General features: G+C 41.9%; 1 protein-coding gene across 8 annotated transcripts in view; it reads left to right on the forward strand.

Annotated features, from left to right (window-relative positions):
- Nucleotides 1-24,307, forward strand: part of DRC8 (dynein regulatory complex subunit 8) — a 186,020-nt gene that overhangs the window by 116,909 nt on the left and 44,804 nt on the right. For 6 of the 8 annotated variants that reach the window (XM_017870412.1, XM_017870413.1, XM_017870415.1 and 3 more), the window contains 3 exons: nt 14,846-14,925; nt 16,029-16,071; nt 16,211-16,277. In XM_017870412.1, coding sequence (XP_017725901.1) covers nt 14,846-14,925; nt 16,029-16,071; nt 16,211-16,277 — 190 coding nt within the window. Of the gene's footprint in view, nt 1-14,845; nt 14,926-16,028; nt 16,072-16,210; nt 16,278-19,796; nt 24,180-24,307 lie in introns of those variants that run through there. The other 2 variants (XM_017870418.1, XM_017870416.1) reach the window with 1 other exon arrangement.

The following is a 24,307-nucleotide window of genomic DNA, read 5'->3' on the forward strand; positions in this document are numbered from 1 at the left end:
TTTTTTTTTTTTTTTTTTGAGACGGAGTCTCACTCTGTTGCCCAGGCTGGAGTGCAGTGGTGCGATCTGGGTCACTGCAAGCTCCGCCTCCTGGATTCACGCCATTCTCGTGCCTCAGCCTCCCCAGTAGCTGGGACTACAGGCGCCCGCCACCACGCCCAGCTAATTTTTTGTATTTTTAGTAGAGACTGGGTTTCACTGTGTTAGCCAGGATGGTCTCGATCTCCTGACCCCGTGATCCACCTGCCTCGGCCTCCCAAAGTGCTGGGATTACAGCAGTGAGCCACCGCGCGTGGCCACTATAATCTTATAGTACAATTCAGTAGGTAAAATTCTGAATCTTGCTTTTTTCCACCTAATTATATCACAAATTATGTCTCCATGTTATTACAAAGTTTTCATTATAAAAATGCATGCTGATTAAATTGCACAAGAAAAAAAGGAAGGAAATGATATATCTTCTGTACGTCACTCAGACACAACCAGAATATTTTACCTTTTTTACTCAGTATTAAATCAAAATGATTTTTCCCTTCTGTTATCTAGTTTTTAGAAACCAACATTTTAAGAGAGAAATCCTGTTACAGTATAACATGGATGAAACCTAAGGTATTATGCTAAGCAAAGCAAGCTACAGTTGACCCTTAAACAACATGGGGGTTCAAGGTACTGACCCCCCTGCAGTTGAAAATCGAAGTATAATTTTGCCTCCCCCGAAACTTAAACCAATAGACTACGATTGACTGGAAGCCATATCAATAACATACATGATCAGTTAACAAAGATTTTGTATATGTGTTATTTACTGAATTCTTACAACAAAGTAAGCCAGAGTAAAGAAAATACTATTAAGAAAATCATAAGGAAGAGAAAATATATTTACTACCCAACAAGTGGAAGTGGATCTTCATAAAGGTCTCGTCCTCATTGTCTTCACACTGGGTAGGCTGAGGAGGACGAGGAGATGAGGGGTTTGGTCTTGTTCTCCCAGGGTAGCAGAGACAGAAGAAAATCCATGGAGAAGTGGACCCATGGATTTCAAACCCATGTTTGAGGGTCACCTGTAGTTATAAATATTAATGCACAAATACTGCATGATTCCACTTGGGAGGTATCCAAAATAACCCAACTCCTAGAAACAGAAAATAGAGCGGTAGTGGCCAGGGAATGGCGGGGGGGAAAAGTGGAGCTGCTGTTGAGTGAGTATAGAGTTTCAGTTTTGTAAGATGAAAACGTTCTAGAGATCTGTTACACAACAATGTACATGTAGTTATCACTGCTGTACTGTACACTTAAAAATGGTTAAGGTGGGCTGGGCATGGTGGTGCACCCCAATAGTTTCAGCTACTCAGGAGGCTGAGGCTGGAGGATTGCTTGAGGCCAGGAGTTCGGGACCAGCCTGGGCAACATTGTGAGACCCTGTCTCTACAAAAAAAATTTTTTAAAAATTAGCCGAGCTTGGTGCCTTATAGTCCCAGCTACTTGGGAAGCTGAGACCGGAGGATCACTTTTGCACAAGAGTGTAAGGCTGTAGTGAGCTATCATAGCACCACTGCACTCCAGCCTAGGCAAAAAAAATAAAAAATAAACCAATAAAGTATACAGAAGGATGTGCATCAGTTATATGCAAATAGTATGTCATTTTATATAAGAAGTTAAGCATGTGCAGATTTTGGTATCCATGAGAAGTCTGGGAACCAGTCCACCATGGATACAGAGGGACACCCATAGTAATGTCATTAGTATTTTCCTTGCCAATATTCTGCTCTAATAGGAGTGTAATTGCTTCCTCATATTTAATTATATGGCAATAACCATATTAATAAATAGAAACATAATATTCCATGAAATGAATATTCCATATTACATATCCATTCATCTATTGGTAAAGGTTGCTAACAATTTTTAATATCATGGATACCACATGATAAACATCATTTGGATAAAGTATAGGCCTTTTCAGATGTCAGAGGGCCTTGTGAAGCAAGCCATGGCAGTGATGGGTTACTGAAGGGTTTTAAATGAGAATAACATGACGAGATTTGCATTTTATTTTATTTTAATTCGTACTTGTTTTTATTGAATGAGATTGTACTTTAGACAAACCAGTCTGATGGTAGTAAGAAGTTAGATTGGAGTACTTTATAGTCATCCTTTCCGTGGGTCATATCTGACAGCTTGGAGCCCTTTGTACATTTGGGTAATTTTTTCCTAAATGCTTTTATTTATCTCTTTTATTCAGTAAAACTTAATTGCCATGTCTCTATTATGCTGTGGTCAGAATGTATGAGCCCCTCCAAAATTCACATGTTGGAGCTTAACCCCCAATGAGATAGTATTAAGAGGTGGAGCCTTCAGGGGGCAATTAAGTCAAGAGGGTAGATCCGTCATGAACAGGATGAGCAATGCTATAAAAGGGCTGGAGAGAATGAGCTAGGCCCCTTTTTGCCTTGGCGTCCCTTCCGCCATGTTAGGACACAGTGCTCATGCCCTCTGGAGGCCACAGCATTCAAGGCCCATCTTGGAAGCAGAGACCAGGCCTTCACCAGACACCAAGCCTGCTGGTACCCTGATCTGGGACTTCCCAGCCTCCATAACGGCAATACATGTATGCTGTTTATACATTATCCAGTCTAAGGTACTTCGTCATAGTAGCACAACTGGACTCAGACTGAAATTGATCTTTGTGGGATTGTTGCTGTAACAAATACCTGAAAATGTGGAAGTGGCTTTGGAACTGGATAATGGGTAGAGGCTGGAAGACTGAGGTGTGTGCTAGAAAAGCCTGGATTGCTGTGAACAGAGCACTCACGGTGATTCTGGTGAGGGCTTAGAGAAGAGATCTGTAGAGAGAGCCTCAATCTTCTTAGAGATTATCTAGGTAGACAAGAACAGAATGTTGGTAGAAATATGGATGGTAAAGCCAATTGTGTTGAGGTCACAGACATAAATGAGGGATGAGGTATTGGAATCTGGAGGAAAGGACATCGTTGCTATAACATGGCAAGGAACTTGTCTGAATTGTGTCTGCGCCTGTGCTTTATGGAAGGCAGAACTTAGAAATAATGAACCTTGGATATTGAAATTGTCAAAGAGTTTCTAAAAGTGGTAAGTTCCTGGCATTGACAATTTTACACATTGCTAATAGCAGTAAAAAATGGTGGTATTCATACTCCCTTCCTGGAGGGCATTTTAGCAATACTTATCAACAGGCTAAAAAAAAATGTACAAGCTCTTTGATCAGTTTCTGGAGGAGATACTGTTATTGGGAACAAACACAAAGATTTTACTTCAAAGGTGTTAGTCACACTGTTGTTTGTAACAACTGGAAACAACCTGAGTGTCCGTTAGCACAAAAATGGTTCAACAAACCTTGGTCTGTCTGTGGACTGGAGTGCTGTGCCGTCATTACAAGTATGTTGTAAAAGACTGATGCCACCACACACCTATGAGAGGGGATGAAATCCAAAGCACTGACAACAACAAATGCCGACAAGAAAGTGGAGTAGCAGGAACTCTCCTTCCCCGCTGGTGAGGACGGTGCGGCACTCTCTTACCACGTGACCCAGCAGTCACTCTCCTTTCACTTGTGCGAAGGAATTGAAAGTTACGGCCACATGAACACCTGCACACGGCTGTTCACAGCAGCTTCGTTCGTAATTACGGCCACACGAACGCCTGCACACGGCTGCTCACAGCAGCTTCGTTCGTAATTACGGCCACACGAACGCCTGCACACGGCTGCTCACAGCAGCTTCGTTCGTAATTACGGCCACACGGACGCCTGCACACGGCTGCTCACAGCAGCTTCGTTCGTAATTACGGCCACACGGACGCCTGCACACGGCTGCTCACAGCAGCTTCGTTCGTAATTACGGCCACACGGACGCCTGCACACGGCTGCTCACAGCAGCTTCGTTCGTAATTACGGCCACACGGACGCCTGCACACGGCTGCTCACAGCAGCTTCGTTCGTAATTACGGCCACACGGACGCCTGCACACGGCTGCTCACAGCAGCTTCGTTCGTAATTACGGCCACACGGACGCCTGCACACGGCTGCTCACAGCAGCTTCGTTCGTAATTACGGCCACACGGACGCCTGCACACGGCTGCTCACAGCAGCTTCGTTCGTAATTACGGCCACACGGACGCCTGCACACGGCTGCTCACAGCAGCTTCGTTCGTAATTACGGCCACACGGACGCCTGCACACGGCTGCTCACAGCAGCTTCGTTCGTAATTACGGCCACACGGACGCCTGCACACGGCTGCTCACAGCAGCTTCGTTCGTAATTACGGCCACACGGACGCCTGCACACGGCTGCTCACAGCAGCTTCGTTCGTAATTACGGCCACACGGACGCCTGCACACGGCTGCTCACAGCAGCTTCGTTCGTAATTACGGCCACACGGACGCCTGCACACGGCTGCTCACAGCAGCTTCGTTCGTAATTACGGCCACACGGACGCCTGCACACGGCTGCTCACAGCAGCTTCGTTCGTAATTACGGCCACACGGACGCCTGCACACGGCTGCTCACAGCAGCTTCGTTCGTAATTACGGCCACACGGACGCCTGCACACGGCTGCTCACAGCAGCTTCGTTCGTAATTACGGCCACACGGACGCCTGCACACGGATGCTCACAGCAGCTTCGTTCGTAATTACGGCCACACGGACGCCTGCACACGGATGCTCACAGCAGCTTCGTTCGTAATTACGGCCACACGGACACCTGCACACGGATGCTCACAGCAGCTTCGTTCGTAATTACGGCCACACGGACACCTGCACACGGATGCTCACAGCAGCTTCATTCGTAACCGGCAAAACTCGGAAGCAACCAGATGTCCTTTAGTAGGTGAATGAATAAATCAGCTGTGGTACATCCAGACAATGGAGTATTATTCAGCACTAAAATGAGTCATCAAGCCATGAAAATACATGGAAGAAACCTTTTTTATTTCTTTTTTGAGATAGGGTCTCACTCTGTCACCTAGGCTGGAGTGCCAGTTCTCCCATCTCAGCTTCCCAAGCAGCTGGGGTTACAGGCACATGCCATGCCCAGCTAATTTTTTAAATTTTTGTAGAGATGGGCTTTCGCCATGTTGCCCAAGCTGATCTCAAACTCCTGGCCTCAAGTGAGCCTCCCACCTTGGCCTCCCAAAGCGCTGGGATTACAAGCATGAGCCCCCACAGCTGGCCTCAGAGGAGTTTGAGGGCAGTGAAACTCCTTTGTGTGATACCATCATGGTGGAGACTTGTTGTTATGCATTTGTCCAAATCCATTGAATGTACAACACCAAGAGCGAAATGGTTTGAATATTTGCCCCTGCCCAAATCTCGTGTTAAAATGTAATCCTCAGTGTCAGAGATGGGACCTGGTGGGAGGTGTTTGAATCATGGGCGAAGATCCCTCATGCATGGCTTGGGTCATCCCCTTGGTGATCAATGACTTCACACAAGCTCTGGTCATTTAAAACTGCGTGGCTCCTCCCTCCGCACTCTCTCTCTTGCTCCTGTTCTGGCCTTGTGATGTGCCTGTTGCCCCTTCACCTTCCACCATGACTGGAAGCTTCCTGAGGCCTCCCAAGAAACCAGGCAGATGCCAGCACCATGCTTCCTGTACAGCCTGCACAACTGTGAGCCAATTAAACCTCTTTTCTTTATAAATTACCCGGTCTCAAGTGTTTATAGCAATACAAGAACAGCCTAATACAAAGAATGAAGCCTAATGTAAACTATGAACTTTGGGTAATAAAGAGATATCAATGTAGTTTTATTTATTTTTTATTTTTTTTGAGACAGAATCTCACTCTGTTGCCCAGGCTGGAGTGTAGTGGCGTGATTTGGTTCACTGCAACCTCTGCCTCCCAGGTTCAAGTGTTTCTCCTGTCTCAGCCTCCCGAGTAGCTGGGATTACAGGCATGCACAACCACACCCAGCTAATTTTTATAATGTTAGTAGAGATGTGGTTTCACCACGTTGGCCAGGCTGGTCTCAAACTCCTGGCCTCAGGTAATCTGACCACCTCGGCCTCCCAAAGTGCTTGGATTACAGGCCTGAGCTACTGCCCCTGGCCAGCTTCATTAATTTTTAACATATGTACCACTGTGGTGGGGATGCTGATTGTAGGGGAGGCTGGGGATGGGGAGAGCAACCCAGGGGAGGGGGTGTGGTATGTGGGAACTGTCTGGACATTCTACTCAATTTTCCTGTGAACCTAAAACTATTCTTAACAATCTCAAGTTTATTAATTAAAAAAAAAAGACTAATGGCTTGATAAGATGTTCACAGTGTGTTAAGTAAAAAATAAATAAAAAGAGGCTAGAATTCTATTTCTTGCTAAAATATATATACACACATATATAATACATACACAAATATAATATGTGGATATAGCATTGTATTAATAAATATAAAACTAAAGCGCAGCTCTCCAGCACTGCGTATACAGAAGGGACCTGTAGATGACAGGATCAAAGCCCAGAGTGATTTGTATTCTTTGTGCTCTTGTGTGCTTTTCACTGTTCCACAAAGAACATGTATTATTATTATCTCTGTAACAAGAACAAGAAGAAAAGAAAACTGCATTGTATCATTCAAAAAGTTGTCTAGTGGTCACAAAGACACTATTGAAGATGCATGTTGAAAGTTTGACTGAAGTTGGTTTTGCAATGTAAAATAAAGAGTGATATTTTTAAATTAACGTTGTTACATACGTGATCTTAAATATATCTGTGGACGTAGTAAAGTGTATATATTTAACTTGACCAAATCTTCTTTAGGGGATTTTCTTATTAGGGAAAGGAGGCTCACTTTTTTTCATCACTATATTCAGATATTTATTGTGTTAACCACTGCTCCTTTGCTTAAATTAATTGCAACCCAGAATAAAGCTTTTCCTCCAATCATATTGCAACACAGCTTTCCATCGTTGTTTTTGGTCTGAGTGGGGTTGAAGAGTACGTTAGTGAGGTGACTGTTCCAACACCTGCTGCCTCTATCAAATACAAGAAAACTCTACTTGGCGTGGGGAGCGTCACTCACAGTTCAGTAGAGAAACTGGAGCTGGAGAAGATGAAGCAATTAGTGTAGCTGGTGCCCCTGAAGCCCCACCCTCAGATTTTTCAACAGGGAAATTAATGGCCTGACAGGCACTGATGCAACCTTTCCCCCGTCTCTTCAAATTGGAGAAACTCTCAGTTGGAAGGGACCTTACTAAGTACCGGATTTAGCCACCTGTTGATTCTTAGACTCTCTGATGATTCATCTATTTTTAACACTTGCACTGAAATAGGCAAGGAATTTATAACCCAGAAGGCGCGTGTAGTCTCGTGGTTGCACAACAGCCTCTGGAATCTTTAGAATAAATAATTTTTCCAAAGTAAGTGGCTTTAAAATTTTTTCTTTGTAAAGACAACATTTTTGGTAAATGCCAATTTTTGTGATTTTATTCTATTCAAGGTAGAGAAATATTTTCTAAATTGTGTTTATGTTTTGGTTTTGAAACATAGTTTATGTCAAAATTTGTATATATACTATTTAGAGCCTAATGTGAACTATCTCATGGTTTTTATATTTTTTACTACAAATAGTTTTTAAAAATTCGCATGTATATCTCATTTGGTGACCTAGAACTAGTTGAAATGTAGATGCTTTATAAACCATCTTAACTACTGACATTGTCTTGTTTTTTGTGAAGCATGAAATAGTTCAGTTTATTGACTGATTGTTGTGTCACTGGGGAAAAATGAATTTTCACGGTGTGTTTTATTGTGCCTATTCAGTGGGTTCAGCATTAAAATAAATAATGCTGTTATGAGAAAAGAGATGGCCTGATGATTTCTCGATGGAAATGGAAGAACTCCAGGCTGTGATCCCATCAAAACACCTGACTGACTCTGACGCCCTCAGATAGGCACTTAACCTCTCCGTGCCTGTATTTCCTCAAATCCAAAATGGATTAAGAAAATTGATTTAGACCAAAGTAGAGTGAGAAGCACAGCATTTGCCACATGCTTTGAGGCTGAGATAAATGTTCATGTTATTAAAAAGTCCCACCATATTTATTGAGATGGCTCCATATTGGGGAAGAGGAAGCAGAGAGACTGTGGCGTGCCCGAAGGCACTGTGTTAGCCTCCAGAATTTGGGCCCCTTTGTGTGGCAATGAAGGCAGTATATTTTCTCTAGGTCACCTACTCCACCTTAATTCTTTGGAGGAGGAGAAGCCAGGCGTATCAGGGCCTTGGTTTTCCAGGTGAGCATCTGCTGGCACACTATGAAGATGAATTCCCCACAAATGGTACTTTTAGCAGGCTACACTCGAGGGGTCTTCCGGCGAAGACATTTTTCCTTTACATTCATAAATGCTGCCTGGGTTACTTTTAAATTACTACTCCACATTGGCCCTTCTCTTAGAAGAAACAAACTAGATTTAACTTACTTTGCCTCATTCATGTTTGCAGTAACAGGATGTATTTGTTTTGTGAATTTCTTCTGTCTTTTGAAGGGAGGGATGTGGAGTTTGGTGGATATTTGTTACTCTCGCCTTTTTTTCAGTCCAAAGAGGCCATGTGGGAAAACAGCAGAGGTGGAGGCATCACTGCTAACCCACATACCCTGTCCTCTAGACATGGGGTGAGGCAACAAGGGGTGAGGGAGAAGGTATTAAATGTGCCTAGCAATTCCATACATTATCATATTGAATTGCCACATTCCATGTGGCATTTTACGGATAGGTGACAGAGGCAAACATCTGTATAAACAGGTGGGTCTACATGGTGGGTCAGTGAGGATGTGCCTGAAATTTCAGCACCGGTGATTGAGTCTTTTAGGAAAAAGTGTCATTACATGTCATAGAACCAGAAGTGTGTACACTGCTGGTAGAAATCATCATCATCATCATCATCATCATCATCATCGACTCTCACAGTTCACAGAGCACCTTCGTATCTCATGGAGCATCATCATCATCGACTTTCACAGTTCACAAAGCACCTTCATATCTCATGGAACATTGTCATCATCGTCATCATCATCTACTCTCACAGTTCACAAAGCACCTTTGTATCTCATGGAACCTTCACAACCATCCTGTAGGTTACTGTTCCCCCTGTATTAGACATGAGCATGCTGAAGCTAGAGGATGAATTTTAATAACATTCTTTTTTTTTTTTTTTTTTTTTTTTTTTTTTTTTTTTTTTTTTTGAGACAGAGTCTCGCTGTGTCGCCCAGGCTAGAGTGCAGTGGCCAGATCTCAGCTCACTGCAAGCTCCGCCTCCCGGGTTTACGCCATTCTCCTGCCTCAGCCTCTGGAGTAGCTGGGACTACAGGCGCCCGCCACCTTGCCCGGCTAGTTTTTTGTATTTTTAGTAGAGAAGGTTTCACCGTGTTAGCCAGGATGGTCTCGATTTCCTGACTTCGTGATCCGTCTCGGCCTCCCAAAGTGCTGGGATTACAGGCTTGAGCCACCGCGCCCGGCTAATAACATTCTTAACTATTATTGGTTTAACATGGGGAATATGTTGTGATTTTTCTCTATAAGAAAGGTAATGTCTTTTTAAATTATTTATCTATATATTTGCTTTTCATACTAGTCCTGTAGAATCTATTTTTTAAAAAAGATTCTGACCAATACAGAAAGAAGTCAAGTGAATTTTCCCAACACGACTTTGATTTAAGTGAAGAAATGCAATGACTTTGTAGTCTTTTCAAACATGTCTGATATAATGTACGGAATCTTTCTTGAATTCATTTCAGTATCATTGAGTTTCCTCCTGGAGAAAATAGGTTCAGATTGCACCATTTTTTCTGCACTTCTGCATCAACTCTATGAAATACAGTTTTTTTTTTTTTGAGACAGAATCTTGCTCTGAAGTGGAGTCGTGTGATCTCGGCTCACTGCACCCTTCATCTCCTGGGTTCAAGAGATCCTCCTGCCTCAGCTTCCTGAGTAGCTGGGACCACAGGTGCGCACCACCATGCCCAGCTAATTTTTGTGTTTTTAGTATAGATGGGATTTTGTCATGTTGGCCAGGATGGTCTCAAACTCCTGACCTCAGGAGATCCACCCACCTTGGCCACCCGAAGTGCTGGGATTACAGGTGTGAAATACAGTTCTGAATTCTGAGTATCTGCTCTGCTTGATGATAGTGATTCAAACTTGATCAGATTTCTGCTTGATGATAGTGATTCAAAGTCTTTGGATAAAAATATGTCATATATATTTAGAATATATGTTAGTTATAATGTTTGCCAGAGCCGCTTTGATAGTACACCACACAGAGTGGCTTAAACAATAGAAATTTATTGTCTCACAGTTCTCAAGGCTGAAAGTTTAAGATCAAGGTATCAGCATGATTAAACATCTACCCTATACTTCTTGTTCTTTTTTATGACATTGGAATATACCATATTTGAAAATGCATTTTAGAAAACTAATGGAATACAAAAAAGTTTGGAGTTTAGTGACTAATAATATATTAATATTGATTCATTAGTTATGACAAGTGTGCCATAATAATGTAAGAGTTAATGATAGATGAATTATATCACAAATGAAATTACAAATTATGTTACAAAGCAATAGTAATCAAAACAGTGTGGTACTGGCATAAAAACAATCATATAGACTGTTGGAACAGAATAGAAAGCCTATAAATGAAGCCCTGCATAAATGGTCAGCTAATCCTCAGCAAGAGTGCCAAGAATACCCCATAGGGAAAGGATAGTGTCTTCAGTAAGTGGTGATAGGAAAACTGTTATTTACATGAAGAAGAATGAAATTGGATCCTTATCTCACACCATACACAAAAATCAACTCAAACTGTATCAGAGATTTAAATGTGAGACTTGGAGCCATAAAACTAGAAGAAAACATAGGGAAAATGCTCTTTGACATTGGTCTGGGCAATGATTTTTTGGATATGATACCAAAAGCACAGGCAACAAAAGCAAAAATAAACAAGTGGGACTACATCAAACTAAAAAGTTCCTGCATGCAAAAGAAGCAAGCAGCAAAATGTAAAGGCAACCTATGGAATGGGAGAAAATATTGCAAACCATACATTTGATAAGGGGTTAATATTCCAATACATATAAGGAACTCAGACAACTCAGTTGCAAAAACAAAAACGACCTAATTTAAAAAAAAATGGAAAAAAGGACCTGACATTTTTTCAAAGGAGACATACAAATGTCCAACAGGTATATGAACATCATTGTTCATCAAGGAAATGCAAACCAAAACCACAATGAGATATCACCTCGCACCTATTATAATGGCTACTATCAAAAAGACAAAAGTGTTGATGAGGGTGTGGAGAAAAAGGAACCTGTCGGTGGGAATGTAAATTGGCACAGACACTATGGAAAACACTATGGAGGTTTCTCAAGAAACTAAAAATAGAATTACCATATCATCCAACAATCCCACTTCTGGGTATAAATCCCAAAAGAAATAAAATCAGAATCTCTAAGAGCTAGCTATATTGCTGTGTTTATTGCAGCATTATTCACAGTAACTAAGATACGGAAACAATGTATCTATAGACAAATGAGTGGATAAACAAAAGGTGTGTGTATATGTACATATGTAATGGAATATTATTCAGCCTTAAAAAAGGAGGTCCTGCTATTTGCAACAACATGGATGAACTTGGAGGACATTATGCTAAGTGAAATAAGCTAGACACAGAAAGACAAATACTGCATGATCTCTGTTACATTTTCAAAAGTCAAGCTCATGGAAACAGAATAGATGGGTAGTTAACCAGACGTGAGGGTAGGGGAGATGGGAAAATGTTGGTCAAAGGGTACAAGCTTTCAGTGATAAGAAAAACAATTTCTGATGTACAGTGTGGTGACTATGGTTAATAATTATTCTATACTTGAAATTTACTAAGAGAGTAGATCTCAAGTGTTCTCCCCACACATACAAAAAAGGTAACTAGTGAGTCGATGGATATGTTAATAAGCCTGTGTGGTAATCATTTCACAAGGTGTATGTATGTCAAAACGTCGTGTGGTACACCTTAAATATATGCAATTTTTATTTGTCCATCATACCTCAATAAGACTGGAAAAAAAATAGAGGAAACTGAGTGACAGGTGTATGGGAACTCTGTATTGTATTTGGAACTTTTCTGTATATCTAAAGCTATTCTAAAATCAAAAGATTATTCAAATATAAACATCCTTTTATAATATAAAATAGTGTCTATATTAAACATTCCATGAATGCTGTACTTGGAATTATTATGTAATTATATGTTTTTAATGCCATTGCTTATACATGTTTTTGTGCTGAAGAACAAATTGGAGATGGCCTCTAGAGGACAGTGTTGGGTCATAGAAAGATGTTAACAATTTCTGTCCAAGTTGAAGATGGTCATAACCATTTTTCTTCTTATTTTCTAACCACAAGGCCTGTTTATTCATTGTCCCTCTTTAAAAACAACAATAACAAAGAACATTTATGACTTGTCCGCTATTCTGACTAGTTGGCTGTTTTGTTTTAACTTATTTTCATGTAATTTTGGTTCCACAAAGATCTGTTAGGCAAGAAAGAATCTGTGGAGTTTGCACCATAATGTTCACATCCCTGAGGGTTTGTGAAAGTCGTGAGGGAACCTGGGGAAGCGATATGAGGCATATATTATGTGTCATTTGTGAGTTCTTCCCTGATGGAGATGGAATTATAGAGTTGAACTTCCTTTGGAACAACAAACAACAGTTTGTAGCTTGATCAGGGTGCATGTAAACTAAAAAGGGGTTTTGATCTTTTGAAGGTTGAGACCGCTGCTCTACAGTGGTTTGTTGGTGGTGGGAAGAAAGGAAAAAAACCACTGCTCTCGCTTCTGGAGCAAATTTCTGGAGTAACCAGAATAGCAGCTCAACATTTTAATTTTAAAATTCCTCCTTTGGAGATAACCTCATGAGATTGACATTGTATTTGTCCGAGGCTCCTGAGTAGGGAGTTGCAGAGTGCTACTCAAGCGCATCAGAGCCATGTGAACATTAATTTGCAAAATGCTCGCCTTGGACCTCGAGGCAACTGAGGACAATTGTTCATGAATGGATGGACTCAGAAATCCTGAAACACACAATTCTGTCACTGAATGCATTGCATTTTCTGCTGAGAGTGGAGTCTGAGGGTTCCACCATGCTAGGTGTGAATCTAGTATAAACATGAAAAAATAGGAGTCATTTGGATGATGGTGTGTTCCACTTAGCAGCAACCTATAGTTTTTCGTTTGCTTGTTTGTTTTTGCTCAAAGAATAAATCTGCCCAAAGCTCATCTGCTGAATTGGGATCTGTGAGCCTTTCAATAGGATTTTTGAAAGGGAGTAGAAAATTTACAGCTCCTTATAGATAGCCTGACATGAAAGTTAAGGTCAATGGTGTTTTGTTCAGCCACTCCATCCAAGTCGAACCCACAGGCAGGGATCTGTTTCACTCTCATTTAATAGTGCTAAGTGCCAAACATTCTCTTTCTCAGGTATAGTCTTCTAACCTCATGGTGGTGTGAAAGTTCTATTTACCGTGGAGGTACTTAATGCATATTATGATGATTTAGGATGTAGTTGGTCCTTGAGATGGTGATTGGTCCCCTAACCTGGTGCCTCATTCAGGGTTCCTTATCTCAGGGAAAAGCATGACCTTATCCCAGTGGTGTAAGTCAGAATCTTGGGAGTCATCCTTGAATCCTCTGTTTTTTCCATCCTTATTCATAATGAATGCAGGACCAGGTCCTATCAATTTCACTTCTTAAAATATTTTTTGAAGCTATCCATTTCTCTCTCAATGGCCGTCACTCCAATCTACGCCTTTGTCATATCTGCTTGAACTACCAAAGAAGCTGCCTCACCCTCAACCAGTGTCCTCTTTCAAAACCTGCATCTATGAGACCGTCACTGATTTCCCATTGTTCTCAGGCTAGCAACCTTATCACTGTCATGGACAAGAATGCCCTGCCGTCTTGCCCCTGTCTCTCTCTCTAGCCTCATCTTGAAGCCTTCTCCCTGCCCCTTGTACTCCAGCCTCCTAGCCTCCAATGTGTCAGCGCGGAGTCTCAGCATATTCAGTTTCCTCTAGGTGACTGTCTCTCCCCTGCTGTCTCTGTCTCATTACCTTCTACTCATCCTTTCTAAGTCAGCTGGAGTGTTATTTCCTCATGGATGACTTCCCCGGTCTCCTGGTCTAAGAAGTGTTTTTTCTTTCTTTCTTTATTATTTTTTGAGCTGGAGTCTCGCTCTGTCACCCGGACTGGAGTACAGTGGTGCGATCTCGGCTCACTGCAACCTCCACCTCCCAGGTTCAAGTGGTTTTCCTGCCTCAGCCTCCCGTGTAGCTGGGATTACAGGCGTGCACCACTACGTCCATATAATTTTTGTATTTTTAGAAGAGATCGGGGGGGGGGGGGTTTCACCATGTTGGCCAGGATGGTCTCGAACTCCTGACCTCAAGTGATCCACCTGCCTTGGCCTCCCCAAGTGCTGGAATTACAGGCGTGAGCCGCAACGCCCGGCCAAGTGTTCTTTATTGACTGTTCTTACAGACCCATGCTCCTTCCCCTCATTGTGCTTACATCAGTTCACAGTGGATTTGTGTTGCGTTTCTTGATTAATGTCTGTCTCCCTTATCAGAGTATCAGCTGTGTTCAAGTTGAATGATGAAGAGAAGTCTTAAAAAACTAAAGTACCAGCTCTGTGAGCAGGGGTCATGGCCAGCGTGCTCACCATCCAGAGTTTCCAGCACTTGTTACAGTGCTTGGAAAAAGTGGTTGCTGAATACATTTGTTGAATGAATAAATGGCTGTTTACTTATTGAATGTTTAGGTAGAAGAAGAAGAACCCACTGGATACATTCGATTCGAAAAATTTCTTCCGGTGATGACGGAAATACTACTAGAAAGGAGGTAAGTAAGTAAATGCAATTGTTAAGGCAAAGTAATGATCTGAATTATGAATCCATTCATTTCAGGACGCTTGACTTTTTCACTTTGTATATTATACTCAACCGGTGTATCTTAAGGTGGCCTACCTCTAACCTTTCAAGATACTTCTGACCTGCCAGTTGGTACATGCTTAGAAATATCAACCACATTAGTGTTATCCTAAGCAAAGCATAATTAGAGGGTAAATAAGCTACAAAAATCGTAAATCAACATTCTTATTATCTTCTGTTTTGAATTATCAGTGATAAATAAGAATCCTAATATTTTCTAGCAAAATATAGCATTAGCTTACGGTAGTTCATTCATCATAGAAGTCTTGTGCCCAGATAAATTGATTTCCAAAAAGCGAATAGATAACCTCAAACATGTCAGTGATTTGGCACTAAGTATTTCCTGTGGGGCTGAGGTATTTCAACTTTCATATCCAGAAATCCAAAAAGATTTCAATGAGGCGAGTATTCTCATCCCAATATATCAGCAGCTTTTATTTTATTTTATTTTATTTTTTTGAGAGGGAGTTTCACTCTTGTCACCCAGGCTGGAATGCAGTGGCACCATCTTGGCTCACTGCAACCTCTGCCTCCTGGGTTCAAGCGATTCTCCTGCCTCAGCCTCCCGAGTAGCTGGGATTACAGGCGCACGTATGCCACCACGCCTGGCTAATTTTTGTATTTTTAGTAGAGACAGGGTTTTATTATGTTGGCCAGTCTGGTCTCGAACTCCTGACCTCAGGTGATCTGCCCACCTCGGCCTCCCAAAGTGCTGGGATTACAGGCGTGAGCCACTGCGCCCAGCCCTGTTTTGTTTTATGTGGTCATTTATTACAGGGGTCCCCAACCACCAGGCCAGGGACTGGTTGCACGCTTCTTATGAGAATCTAATGCCCGATGATCTGAGGTGGAGCAGTTTCATCCACAACCCATCCCTCCCCTTCCCGGGTCTGTGGAAGAATTGTCTTCAGTGAAACTGGTCCCTGGTGCCAAAAAGGTTGGAGACTACTGATTTATTATGTAGAGACTGTGGTAAATACTGTGGCATTTACTCATTTTATTGCATAATTATAGATACAGACCAATTCCAGAAGATGTCCTTCTTCGAGCTTTTGAGGTATGTGAACTCCAGCTTATATGCATATACATGTATATAAATACATATATTTATATATACATGTATATGAAAAATTCATCATGTAGAACTTAATTCACCAAATGAAAAAATATAATATCTATCTTTTCTTTTCCCCTAGGTTTTAGATTCAGCTAAACGTGGGTTTCTTACTAAGGACGAACTGATCAAGTATATGACTGAGGAAGGTAAGCATGATTTATTGCTTATCACAATGACTTATGTGAGGAATTAATAATTCGTTAACAGTTATGTGAAAGTCATAGGGGATACTTTAAAATCAGTTGTTCTGGTTAAAAAGTTATTTACTGTTCCTACTATTTTGGCTTGGGGGTGGTTTCTGTTCTGTGGGGGTTAAGAGGACAAAGAGTAGGGAAAGAGGAGATGGGTTGTTGTCTCGTAGGATTTTGTGAAACATAGTGATTACTTCTATAATTTCAGGCATTCCGTTCAGAGCATTTCCAGAATAAAAGATATGCCATCTGGAAAACATGAACTATCAATCACTGTAAATGAAGGCCTCCTCCTAGATTGAAGATTTGAATAGAAGTATATAAAAATTCCCCCCTTTTTTTTTGAGACGGAGTCTTGCTCTCTTGCCCCGACTGGAGTGCAGTGGCGCGATCTCAGCTCACTGCAACCTCCGCCTCCTGGGTTCAAGTGATTCTGCTGCCTCAGCCTCCTGAGTAGCTGGGATTATAAGCACGGGCCACCATGCCCAGTTAATTTTTGTAGTTTTAGTAGAGATGGGTTTCACCATGTTGGCCATGCTGGTCTCGAACTCCTGACCTCAGGTGATCCATCCATCTTGGCCTCCCACAGTGCTGGTAAAATTTCCTTTTTAAAGAGCTTTTCTGTCGGCGAAGTTACAGCTAATGTAACCTCAATTGAATACTGAGGTCATTTTTAACACTAAAAATTTCCTTTTTTAATGATAATTGAACCATATATATTTGTTTCGAACATGGCCCATCATACATATATGCATACACACACACATAAAACCTGCACACTTACATATATGCCAACGTATTTCCTTTAGGAATTCTCTCTGCTAGGCTGATGTGTAAAGTTGTTTACCCTGAAGGTCAGTGGCCTGATGGACAGTCTCCTGAAGCCAGCCTCATATTGGTCACCTTGCCTTCTCCCATACAGAGCTAGAGCTCCCTGGTTCACACATTGAGTCCTGAATGACTCAGTTGCTAATCACTTGTGACAGAATCAAAAGTGCAAGTAATTTGGAGTAGGGAAGACTAAGACTGCATCTACATGCATGACTGGTTTGACCATCCCAACTTGATCCACCTTTAGACAGAGTACAGGGAGTGAGGGTAAGAATGCCACAACCGTCACAGCTGCCACCCAAGAACTCTTATGCCATTGTTAAAATTATCTTAGGGATTAATTTTGATGGGGATGTTACAGCTTTCAAAGCATCAGCTTCTTAATCCTAAGGATTAAAGAAAGTAAATCCTAGGTTATGTATTAGGCAACATGAGTTTAGTCAAAATGGCCCAAACAGTTAGCTTTTCCTACGGTTGTGTGCCTACTGTACGTTTAGGATTTAGTAATTGTAGTAAGGTATAATGATACTGAAATCTTCCTCTCTCAAGGATATTACAATCTTATTGGGGAGATAAAACTAACATAAAATAATTCACAATACAAGACAATAGAAAAATCAATATCATAAGATCAACCAGGGCCGGACCAGCCTGGAAAGCTTGGTCTGGGAAGACTTAGAGAGAAAATAGGTTTTTTGAGAGGGTAGAATGTACATGGTTAAGTTGAGGGCAGAAGTAAACTCTGGTGCGTTTTAATTCCCTCACACACGGTAGATCTCAACAAATGTTTGTTGAATGAATGAGTGAATGAGTAGATGATGAAGACCAGGTGAAGGGGCTAATGAGAGGGAGACGTTATTGATATGTAAAACAGTCTGAACAAAAATTGGGAGGTAGGAATGAACATGCTATTTCAGAGAAAGTAAGCCTAGCTGGCCCAGAGGGTAATGTTGGCAAACAGCAGGAAATTAACTTCAGTAGATTTACTGGGACTAAATTGTGGAGTCCCAGGCTCAGGAGTTTGGAATTCACCTGTGGGCAATGGAGAAGTATTATAGGCTTTTAAGCAGATGAGTCACATGGTGTATGAGTGATTGTGAGAAGGTTTTTCTGGTGCTGGTCGGTTTGTTAGATGCATGAGAAAGAGGTTGGACTAGGGAGGCCAGTTAAAAGGTTATTTCAGCATTCTGAAGGCACCCAAGTAAAGGCCTGACCTGGCAACAGAAATGGCAATGGGGAGAAGGGACTGGTACAGTAGGACTGTCTGCGGCAGGATCCATGGGTCATGATGAGTAACAGAGTGTAGGTGACAAAGATGAGAGCCGAATCAAAAGTAACATCAAGGCTCTGCCCTCAGTGACAAGTATTATGGTAACGCTACTGACTAAAACAGAGAAGTCAGAACAGACTGCAGTGTATACAGAGATGGTGCAATCACATGGTTTACTTGGAGGTACTGTGTGATAATTTCAAAAATGATATGTTTACAGAGAGTTCCTGGTACTTAAAGATCAACTATTGAGTATCTCAGTGGACTAAGCATAGGACAGGTATTTTCAAGTAAGAATATATATGGTTTCAATTATTCATTCAACAAGTGTTATTACAAACCTTCTACATATATGAACCAATATGTTTGGAAGTAATATGTAAGATGTAAATTACTATACAAATCTAAGTTATGATTTAATATAACGGACCTACCAGCTAAGTGTAATAGCAGTTGACTAGTTTGGTAAAATAGGTGCTTAAGAATTGCTACTTTGAGAGTCTCAGAATTCTACAAATTGTTTTTAAGTAAATTTATGCTACATAGCAATATAGATTCAAGTTACTTGCACGCTCTTCACAATATCCACAAAGTATCAGCTAGTTTGAGAATATGCATTCTTACAGCCCAGGATGTCATATGATAAACAAAATAAATCACATTGAATCAAGTTCCTACAAGATAGAAGTCCCTAAGTGTCCAGGAATGTGTATTGCATCAGACAGTGTTTAGCAGGAGGGAAGATCTCAGAACAGTTTTTTAAACAAACACTTACATGTTGCTGCTCATATGCCAGGTACTGTTCTTCATCCCATTCAAATCATAACACATTTCATCCTCATGACAACCCTGTGATAGGTAGTGTCATTATCACCTCCATTTTATAGACAGGTAAACTAAGGTGTGGGGCAGTTAAGTGACTTGCTCAAGACCTCAGAGCGAGTAAGAGGCAGCCAGCATGTGAATCCAAACTTGTGCTTTAACCATTGGCTACTTTCCTTCCATCTTTCATCAAATACTGGGGCTTCCAGTTGATCCTCTGGTAATTTGAAAAGTTTTCATCTAAATAAATAACCTTGTTTGTGATATCTGTGTGTCTTCCTACTGTTTTGCCTGAAATGACGCGTTCTAGAGGTTGCTTGATCTATGACATCTGCAGGCTAAAAGAAGTCCAGAATCTGCCAGGGTGTACAATAGCCTTCTCTTTGAACCTCTGGACTGTCGTGATATCCTGGCTCTGCAGCTCCAGGGAGCGTAACTAGTGACATTGTGGGAGTTTGTGGGGCTCCATGGCTATTAAGCTGACTCGTGGAAAGAGAAAGAAAAAAATCAGATGATCATAAATGATAAATTTTCCTTTTTGTCTCTCTGAGGTGAGCCTTTTTCTCAAGAGGAAATGGAAGAAATGTTGTCTGCTGCAATTGATCCAGAATCAAATTCAATTCATTACAAGGACTATATAACAATGATGGTGATAGATGAAAATTAAATGTTCTAAAGATAATTTCTAATTGAAAGGACAATTTTAGAAATTGTTTCTCCTTGTTAATTTCACATCTAAGATAAGAGAATCTATGGAATCTTAGGATTCCTGTATGTGATATTTAATACCTTGTGACATAATTATTTTAAGATACTTTGTTTTAAAGATGATCATAACACTTTAAAACAAATTTAGTATGTCTAGCCTTACAGAATGATAAATTACTATTTATTTAAAAACGATTCTTAAAACATTTTAACGTTAGAATTGTTATTTTCTATAATAAAACTCAGGTAACCTTCAAATTAATTAAGTTGACAAAATGAAAATGACTGTAGTGACCCAAGGTTTGGCATATAAAGATCTTAAGAGGGGGCAGAATGACCAGCACTTGACAATGAGGAGCAATATAATGAAGGCTTCCTTTTTCAATAATAACAAACGCTTCATCAATCTGAGTGTAGAAGGAGATTTATCAAAATAAATATTAATTGATTTGTTATGAGTGCCAATTACGAATGTTATTTGGGATTGTAATAACTGAGTGTAAACATTTATATCTGCTGATCCAGCATGTCACCTTTTATGGAGTAGCTAAAGGAGTTGAGATCATTGAAACTGAAGAAAAGAAGGCTGAGTGGACATTGATAGTGTAAGGTAGTGGCAATTCTCTCTTTGTCTTTAGAATTGTCACCTACTCAGTATATCTGTCATGGGACTATTGTCCTGAATACTGAGTAAGAATGCTGAGAAATGTGATGGTGTGCAAATGTGCAGCTCCTGACAGAGCAGAATGGAGTGACGGGGACGCCTCTGAGCACAAGCAGGCACAATGGAAAAATAGTCACTATATGGCAACTTACAAGCAAAGGGGAAGATAAGGTAAAGGAGAATGAACAATTTTCCCAACTTAGATATTCTTTTATAACAATACACACACACACACACACACACACACACACACACACACAGAGAGATCTCTATGTAAAGATGGCTTTACCACTGTATGTGTGTGTCTACGTAGATGTAAACATTTCAAGTTGCTGGGAGCCTTCCTCAGGCATGCTGTCTTGCCCCCGAAAGACGCGGCCACTACCCAAGAGACTGTCACTGTTCGTTCATTCATGAAACATTGAATGAGTATCGTGAGATAATGTGCTAGGAACCAGAGTCCCTAACGAATCCAGGTCCCAGTTCAGTGCAGGAAGCCTGCAAGTCCATCAGCAGCCACAGTTCAGACAGGGGCACGTTCAGGGTACCGTGGAAGCACAGAAGAGGGGCAGCTACTCGGCCTTGCAGGGAGGGAGCTTTCTGGGAGATGAAAGTGCTAGTGAGCAGAGAAGGCTTCCCAGGACAGGAAGCACCTGACTTTACAATGAGAAGTTTAGTAAGTGGGCGGTGGGGCACAGGGCATTTCAGCAGGTGAGTGGCAAGTCCAAAAACCCTAGAGGTGTCATGAAACATGGAACCACCTGGGAATTGAAAGCAGCTCAGTATGTTTGGAAGGTAGGAGATTTGGGGGGTCATGATGAGAGGTGAAACTGGAGCGGTAAACAAGCTGTATCATTAAGAATATTGGGTTAGGTGCTGAGTTACGGTTTCAGGGTGAGAGTTTGGACTTTATTCTGAAGATCACAGAGAAAGATCATTTGTAAGCAGCAGGGAAAATAGATTTGATAGGTCAAGACTAGAAGTGAGATCAGTTTGTAGGCTATTTGGTTGGTGGGAGGGGATAGACTGAGAAAAGTCAAGCATGAATCCCAGGTTTCTGGCTCAGACGATGGGTAAAAGTGCCATTTATTCAGATAAGAAATCCAAGGAGCAAGTGGGGCATTGGTGAGCAAAATGGTGAGGCTGGGTACAGACACCTTTGGAGCTCAGCATGTAAGTAGCTTGAAAGGAAAAGAAGAGAGTCTAGAACAAAACCACGGGGAACGTCAGCATTTACGGGAAGGCAGAGGAAGAGGAGCCCGCAAAAGAGACAGGAAGGAGAAGCCTGAGAAGAGGGAGAGCTGGAAAGAAGCATCTTGGATGCCGAGATCGGAGAGAATCGCAAGGAGGAGGCAGTGGCCATGCCAGATGTAGTGGAGAGGAGAGGGAAATTAAAGACGGAAAAAACGTCCATTGGTGTTAGCAATGAGAGTTCATGGAGGGCCTCTCCCAGGGCAGATGTGGGGAAGCAACAGGGTATGGAGTTGAGTGGACTGAGGAAGGAATGGATGTGAGAAGGTTGCAGCCTGGAGGACAAGTTACTCGGCAGTGAAGAGAAGGAAACAGCAGGCTGGGGGAGTGATTTTTGGAAGATGGGCAGATATAGCAAGTTCATTTCTAGTCCGAGGGCTGAGAGCCTGCAGAGAGGGTGAAGGGAGGGGCCGGCTTCCAGAGCAATACAGAGATTTAGGAACAATGAACCAACGCCTGTGGTCCCTACCTCATGGCCTCTACTGCCTTTTGGAGAGGAAGGTAGTAGGTTATAGAGCTTGAAGAGAATGGTGTAACTTTAGAATATCTCTTGTGGGAAATGGGGAAAAGAGTTGAGAGAGCCCATGTAAGGATTTTCAAGAAACCCTGGAAGATTTTGTGCTCAGGAGCAAAGGGTTAAGGCTTTGTCATGTGGGTGAGGTGGAAGGAGCCAAAGGCCAAGGAATCTACAAGAAAGCAGTTCCGAGGGTGTCCGTGGCTACCATTAGGGAAGGACCCAGGTAGGAGGACTGGCTAACAGATGGGAGGGGTTAGAGGGCTCGGGGCTCTAAAAGGGCAAGTGGCTGGTGTTGGTAGCAAGGGGTGGTCTTTCCTACCATTCCTGAGTGATAATACGTTTCCTTTGAAATTTGACTTCACTGTGTTCTTAGCGTGTTTCTTTTCTTCTCCTGTGTTATTATATGAATAAATAGTAAGAGTGGCTGACGTTTGTTGACTGTTCTCTGTGTTGCAGGCACTATCCTAAGTGCTTGACTTACATGAACTCATTTCATCCTCACATCCACCCATTGGTGTAGGTGCTATTAAGTTATCCCCATTTTGCAGAGGTGGCAATCAAGAAGTTACACAGCGGTAAGGGGCTGTATCAGCTTTTTCTAAGTTATGTTGTGATAACAAAACTCCCAAAGTCAGAGGTTTACAAGAATAAAACTTATTTCTGTTTATGTTTTTTTGTCACCTGGGGTCATCTGGGACTCTGCCCTACATGTCTTTGTTCTACTCATGGCCTGGAGAAGCAGGATGTCCTGCTGGACGTCTGTCCTGCTTTGCCTGGGGTAGTCCCAGACTACACCCATCCCAGTGTAATTATTAACAGGTCTCCTTTGTGCTCTTAGAAATGTTCCAGTTTAGATGATTAATATGTGGTCATCCCATTCAAAAAATAGCGAGTGAAAACGATGGCGAGGAATCGTCACTTCTGGAAGGCTTTCTGACAAATAATTCCAGCAACGGTAACAGTGGAAGACATTTCTTCCTTCTCTAGTTTGCCAAGATCATTTTTTCCCCCCAGGATTACCTGAGATTTTCCCAAGGTAAAATCCAGATGAGAACTGATGTGCCACTGGCTTGATCGCGCATGTCAGAATCACCAGCCAGAGATGAGGATGAGCCACATGCCTTCAGGACAGGGTGGGGATGGAGGAGGAGAGGAGTGTGGTGACCCTCAGAACATCAGCAGACAGGCTGTTTATGATAGGAACACACTGCAGCTGGGAAGGAGGGTGGCCAAGATATGAAATACCCTTCAAGGTGGACGCATACCCAGGGGCATATCATTCGGTGGCAGGGGCCAGCACGGACATGTAGCATTGAAGCGTGTGCGAGAGCCTAATGCATCAACCCAGGCACAGACTTGTTTGGAGCACACAAAACAGCTCTGAGTTAAGTCCTGTAAGCCATTAAAGAAGTACAGCCTGGTGAATGAACCCTAATCTCTTGATGTTCAAGTGATGACATCATATTCTCTCTCCGAGGAGCCGCTGTTGTGTGCAGAAGGCAGTAGAGGAAGGTTGCATCGAGATTGCCTGCCTCCCCAGGCCCCATCTTCGAGGATTCTTTCAGAAGTTCTGACTGATGTTCAACTTCACATCTTGTCTCAAGGGAATCTTCTCTGTTTAGTGTCATAGAGTTGGCTTTATGGAATGTAATTCATTTTTATCGTTAGCACAAATTTGTCTGTTTCTTTTAAGGCCACCAGAAAGCGCAGCATAGACTCCCCACAGAAATCTCATTTTATCTCCTAAGTTGCAGAATAAACGTACCTTGTTTGCAAAGGGAACATTTTTCTTTACACTCAAATCACTTCAATGTGTATTTTGCCTCTTCAGCTCACCGACCTTGCCCTCAGCATCTGATGTAAATCACCATGCCAGTTCCTGACCAGGAGAGTGCTTAGCCTCTTGTGCGGGAAGTTTGCTT

Source organism: Rhinopithecus bieti, unplaced genomic scaffold, assembly GCF_001698545.2.
Source record: "Rhinopithecus bieti isolate Rb0 unplaced genomic scaffold, ASM169854v2 scaffold_5132, whole genome shotgun sequence".
In the NCBI taxonomy this organism is placed as follows: domain Eukaryota; kingdom Metazoa; phylum Chordata; class Mammalia; order Primates; family Cercopithecidae; genus Rhinopithecus; species Rhinopithecus bieti.